The sequence below is a fragment of the Athene cunicularia genome (genome assembly GCF_003259725.1).
Source record: "Athene cunicularia isolate RWA chromosome 14 unlocalized genomic scaffold, athCun1 chr14_part1, whole genome shotgun sequence".
Taxonomy (NCBI): Eukaryota; Metazoa; Chordata; class Aves; order Strigiformes; family Strigidae; genus Athene; species Athene cunicularia.
Window position 1 is genome coordinate 15,124,212 of NW_020799118.1, and position 5,323 is coordinate 15,129,534.

The 5,323-nt window shown below is 65.3% G+C and overlaps 1 protein-coding gene across 3 annotated transcripts in view; it reads right to left on the bottom strand.

Annotated features, from left to right (window-relative positions):
- CORO7 (coronin 7) overlaps positions 1-5,323 on the bottom strand; it is a 50,470-nt gene continuing 45,147 nt past the window's right edge. For 2 of the 3 annotated variants that reach the window (XM_026859111.1, XM_026859110.1), the window contains 19 exons: positions 4,783-4,837; positions 4,444-4,501; positions 4,174-4,319; positions 3,166-3,261; positions 2,975-3,094; positions 2,715-2,847; positions 2,451-2,626; positions 2,264-2,372; positions 2,034-2,120; positions 1,779-1,921; positions 1,587-1,691; positions 1,378-1,463; positions 1,161-1,302; positions 958-1,047; positions 743-859; positions 528-663; positions 322-413; positions 141-227; positions 1-63 (listed from right to left, as the gene is read on the bottom strand). In XM_026859111.1, the coding sequence (XP_026714912.1) occupies positions 58-63; positions 141-227; positions 322-413; positions 528-663; positions 743-859; positions 958-1,047; positions 1,161-1,302; positions 1,378-1,463; positions 1,587-1,691; positions 1,779-1,921; positions 2,034-2,120; positions 2,264-2,372; positions 2,451-2,626; positions 2,715-2,847; positions 2,975-3,094; positions 3,166-3,261; positions 4,174-4,319; positions 4,444-4,501; positions 4,783-4,837 (1,984 nt within the window). In that variant the 3' untranslated portion in view covers positions 1-57. Of the gene's footprint in view, positions 64-140; positions 228-321; positions 414-527; positions 664-742; positions 860-957; positions 1,048-1,160; positions 1,303-1,377; positions 1,464-1,586; positions 1,692-1,778; positions 1,922-2,033; positions 2,121-2,263; positions 2,373-2,450; positions 2,627-2,714; positions 2,848-2,974; positions 3,095-3,165; positions 3,262-4,173; positions 4,320-4,443; positions 4,502-4,782; positions 4,838-5,323 lie in introns of those variants that run through there. The other variant, XR_003399476.1, reaches the window with a different exon arrangement.

A 5,323-nucleotide genomic window follows, 5' to 3' on the forward strand; every position in this document is an offset into this window, starting at 1 on the left:
CGGGCCCGCACGGGTGCAGAGACCCCCGACATGGTCCTCGGGGTGCCGGGGTCCGGCTTAGTCCTGCGGGAGGCCCGGTGGGGGTGAGGGGCACGGCGGGGCGGGACTGGCCCCGTGTCACCCTCTGCCCCTGCACCTACCCACTCGTCCTCGTCCACCCCCTCGAAGGAGTCCTGGGGCAGCGGGTCATCCCGGTTGCCCAGCCGGGCCACCATGGCGCTCAGGAGCTGCAGAGAGACAGAGCAGAGCCGTGGGGCCCAGGGCATCGCCCCTCCAGCCCAGGCCCACAGCAGGGTGCTCCCAGGGTGCCCCAGCACCAACCTCCTCCTTCTTCTGCTCATCAGACTTCTCCTCCAGGTACACGGATGCAGGGACAAACTTCCGCGCTGGAGCCTCTTTTGGGGCCTCACTCACTGGAGGAGCAGCATTGCCATGGGGCAGGAAGGAGGGCTTTGCCCCACGGCTGACACCCCCCCCATGCCTGTCCCCGTGGGCCCGGGGCCCTTGCCCTGCCCCTCTGCACCCACCTGGTGTCATGTCGGCTGGCCGCAGGCTGGCACGACGCTGCTGCCCATCCTCCCCTGCCAGCCAGGCGCTGCCAATGAGGGCTGGCTCCCACCAGATGCGGGTTGGTGGGTAGATATCATCCTGGAAATACTCCTTCTGTGGGGGCAAAGGGCATTGAGGGGGCGTCCCCCATCGTCAATACTACCCCAAACACGGCTGGGTCCCTTCCACCTACCTTGACACGTGGCACGTGGAAAGCCACCGGCTCAAGGGTGCTCTGCCCGAGGCGCAGCGCCCGGGCGAACTCCACCTCCCGCACCTCGCATGCCGTTTTGGGCAGGAAGATGAAGCCCTGATGGGGTGGAGGTGTGAGCAGGGCCTACTGTGGGTCTGGCAGCTCAAGTTGGGGGGTCAGACAGGCAGCACAATCCCAGTGGGCCCCCCCTTTACCTTGTGGGGTTCATTGGAGGTAAAGCTGTTGCACTCGAGGAAATAGGGGGGCTCAGGTATCACCTCATAGAGGAAGACTCTGGTGTCACCCTGAGGATAGAGCAAGATGAGGGCTGGCAGGGGATGCATGGAGGGTCCCCCCTGCACTGTTGGGGTGCTGTAGGCAGTTAGTCCTCCAATTTTTTTGAGGGGCAAACCATCACCTTGCCAGTGAGGAAAACAACGCTGGTATCCTCATCATAGAAGGGCAGGAGGGTGGACGGGGCCACGTCGAGGCCAAGGACGGACAAGGGTCCCTCAGGTAGAGCCTGCGCCCGGTACAGGAGGATCCTCCTCTCACTGCGGCTGCAGGGAGGTGACAATGGGGGGAGCACAGTGTCCCTTGGGGACCCCTGCCCAGATGTGTGCCCCCCTCTTTACCTGTCAAAGCCAGACACCAGGAGGTAGTCGCCGCCACAAACCCAAACCAGGCGTGCTCCACGGCCTCCCTCGGGACCTGGCCCCTCCTGCGTGGGGTGAAGGTCACCCTGCCTGCTCGGAGAGAGCTCAGGTGCGGGCAGGTACCCTTGGAGGGGGGCACCTGTCCACATCCCCAGCTCTCCAGCCCACCCCCACCACCGTGACCGTACCTGTTGAGGCTGAGGGCTGCGCCGGGGCTCATAGAGCCGTAACCATCCGTCTTTGCTCACTGTTGCCAGTTTCTTCCCATCAGGGCTCCAAGCCAGGCTGAAGATCTGGGGAGATGGATATTGTGTCCTCCCTCATGTCCCCTGCCTAGTGAAACGCACCCCTCAGGTGTCCCCAGACATGTCATCCCTCACCTGATCGGTGTGTCCTCGAAGGCACAAGGCTTCCTGCCCGGCGCTCAGCTCCCAGATCCGTACCGTCATGTCGTAGGAGGAGGACACCAGGAGATCAGATGCCACGGGGTGGAAGCGGATGGAATAGATCTTCTCCGTGTGACCTGGTAAGGTTGAGTGGTGCGTGGCCATCCCCCCACGCTGGGATGTGGACACCACTGGGCTGGCCTGTCCCCACAGTGGGGTTCTCAGTGTCCCTCCCCACGCACCCCTCACCTCGGAGGACAGCTTCAGGCTCCTGCAGTGTCTCCCTCAGCCCTCCCTCGGGGATCCGCCACAGCCGGATCTTGGCGTCTTCACCCGCTACGGCACCAAAACAGATGGACAGTGGTTAGTACGGCTGGGCAGTGGTTAGTATGGATGGGCAGTGGTTAGTATGGTGGGTCTGGCATGCCTGGTGCCAGGGGAGCTAGCGCAGCACACTCCCCCGTGGCCAGCACACATACCGACAGCGAGGCGCCGTGGGTTGAAGGGATCCCAGGAGAGGTCGGCCACTGCTGAGCCGTTCTGGATGGTGGGCATTGCTGCATCAGGGAGACGGCCAGGCTTGGAGAGCTGTGGGAGAAAACCAGGGGGGTCACCTGCACTGCACCCGCCAGTGCCGTGCCAGCCACCACGCTGAGCCGGGGGTACCTCGAGGATGGCGATCTGGCCGCCAGCGGAGAGCAGGGGGAGGGCAACGCGCTGGTGGTTGGCGCAGAAGCCGTCGCACTCGCCCGGCGTGGTGAGGCTGAGCCCCCGCAGGTTGGTGAGGTGGGTGTCGCGGTGCAGCACCCTGCCCTGCGTGTGCCGGAAGCGGGAGCTGGGCCCTGGTGCAGGCAGGGGATGGGTGAGTGCCCGGGTTCCCCCAGCATGGCCCCAGCTAGGGGATACTGATCCACCCCACCGCCTGCTCACCCAGAATGCTCTGCAGTGACTTCTGGCTGGGGCTGCTGGCAAAGCCACTGGAGGGGCCGGTGCTGGCCGAGAGGGAGGTAGCATTGCTGCCCGGTGAGGCCAGCGAGGATGGTGAGGAGTAGCCACTGCCCTCCTACGAGAGACAGAGAGAGAGAGCAGGTGGGCAGGGGGTGCCGGCATCCCAGCCCTCCTCCTTCCCTGGGGGACAAGGGCGGTGGGGGGCCCCTCGACCCCTCGTCACCCCAACGCCCCGTGCTCACGCTCCAGTTGGTGTTGGTGGGGCCGGTGTCGTCGGCTGCCTGCAGCTGGGTGCAGGCGATGACAGGGGAGGTGAAGGTCTCTGTGGGTCTCTGTGCGGGGTGCAGGCTCACCCTCCCCACCTGTTGGGGGGCAGAGCGGTGGGCAAGGGCCAGCAGCAGCCCCTGGCAATGCCACCAGTGAGGACACTGACCTGCTGGCTGTCCCCTGCCCACCAGGCCTGGGCGCCGGTGGCTGGCAGCATCCCGGCACTGTCAGGGAACAGATCCTCGTGGAAGTCCTGGACTGACTGCAGGAGAGGGGACGGGGTGAGGTGGGTGTCCCTTAAATCCCACAGCCCCTGTCTGGCTTCCAGCTGGCATCACCTGGGCTGCGGCACCCCTTGGGCACCCCCTGGCACCCCTGAGCACCCCAGCCCCTCCAGCCGTGGAGCCCCATCCCCGCAAGCTGCGCACCAATGCCTGTAGGTGTCAGACCCTGCCCGGCCTTGGGCTGCCTTGTGCACCCCTGAATGCAGACAGCCTCTGAAAAAGCACTCAGCTCCCAGCATCGCCCCTTCCAGCACCCTCCCCCAGCACCCATCTTTCAGCACCCAGCTTCCAGATTTAAGCACCCAGCGTGCTGGATCTGGCACCCAGGATCCTGCCTCCAGCACCTAGACTTCACTACCTAGCACCCAAATTTCAACTGCTTTAGGCACCCAGCATTCTGGATCTGGCACCCAGCACCCGTTACACAACAGCACCCAACAGGTAGCACCCAGCTTTCAGTTTCCACTCTCCAGCACCCAGCATCTTGCACGCAACACCCAGCTTCCCAAATCTAGCACCCAGCAAACCCAGCCTGTTACCCACCGTCGGCACCCAGGTTTCAGCCTCCAGCACCCACCCTCCAGCCTCCGTTACCTGCCATCAACACCCAAGTTTCGGACTCCAGCACCCATGTTTCAACCTCCCTTACCTGCCATCAGCACCCAGATTTCAGCCTCCAGCTCCCAGCACCCACCCTCCAGACACCATGACCCACCATCAGCACCCAGGTTTCAGCACCCAGATTTTACATCCTCTCCTGCTCTCCCCAGGCTGGGGACCAGGATCCCCCCCAACACCTGGGTGCCCTTTGTCACCCAGTGCCGGTGAGGTGTCACCCATGAGATGGCACAGGTGCCCGTTACACAGTGCCACCCGCAGCCATCCCTTACCTTGCGTGGCACCAGGTAGCTGACAGGGACAAGGGCGGTGTCTGTGAGCTGCAGGATGCGGAGCACCTCGCAGGCCATGACGTCCAGGGCCAGGCGTGGCACAGCAGCCAGGCCCCGTGTGCTGCCCTCTGTCCGGCACTGGGTCACTGGGGGATGGGCAGGGCGGCTGTGGGGCAGGCAGCGCAGGCAGCGCAGGCAGCGCAGGCAGCGCAGGCAGGGGTGAGGCCCCTGGGGCTGCTGGGAACCTGGTGTGGGATGTATCCCGCTTACCCTGGGTGAGCGCTGGCTGCGCAGGTGCCGCCTCGAAGCAGTACAGGAGGTTTTCTCCCTGGAAGAGAAGTGGAGGGGACAGGGCATGAGTGGGGCTGTGGGGAGCACCCCACTACACCCACAGTCACTCTCATGCACCCATGTGCACCCCACTGCAGCTCGCTACACTCCCCTGCGCTCTTCTGTGTCCTCCTGTGCCCCACTGCACCCACATGCACCCCGCTGCATCTTCCTACAGCCACGTACACCACGCTGCACCTCATCGCACCCCTGTGCATCCTTCTACACCCCACCTCACCCCACTGCACCCCTCTGCACCCCACTGCCATGGGACCTCACCTTCCCAGCCAGCACCAGCAGCCCTGTGTCGGTGTCGTACAGCGGGATGGTTGTCCTGGAAGAGGAGGAGGGTGCTGAGCCGGGGACACCCCGACGGCCACAGGGCCAGATCTTGCCCTTTCCCCAGCTGGTGTGCACCCCAAACCCTGTCCCGGGGAAGTGTGGGGCAGGATCAGGCCGGTGCCAGGGGTGCCCTCAGCAGGCCAGGCTGCTCCTCACAGCACGGCTCTCGCTGTCCCACCCTGGTCTGGAGCAGGACAGCACCACCGCTTCCAGCCCCAGCTGCGTGGTGCCTGTCATGACACCGTGCCCAGCCGTGGGCTGTCCCGCTGCCAGCCCTGCACCCTGAGCCCAGTGGTGGCACCCAGCCCCGCACGGGGAAGCCACTGGCACCCCCAGGGGAGCCCCGGGGCTGGCTGGGCCGGCTGGGCCGGTTGGCGGTGGGCACGTGGCACACCCCGGCACGCTGCCCGCCTCACCCGGCACCTGCCGTGCCAGCCCTGGGAGCGCCCTGGGGCTGGGGCTGTGCCGGCTGGAGCGT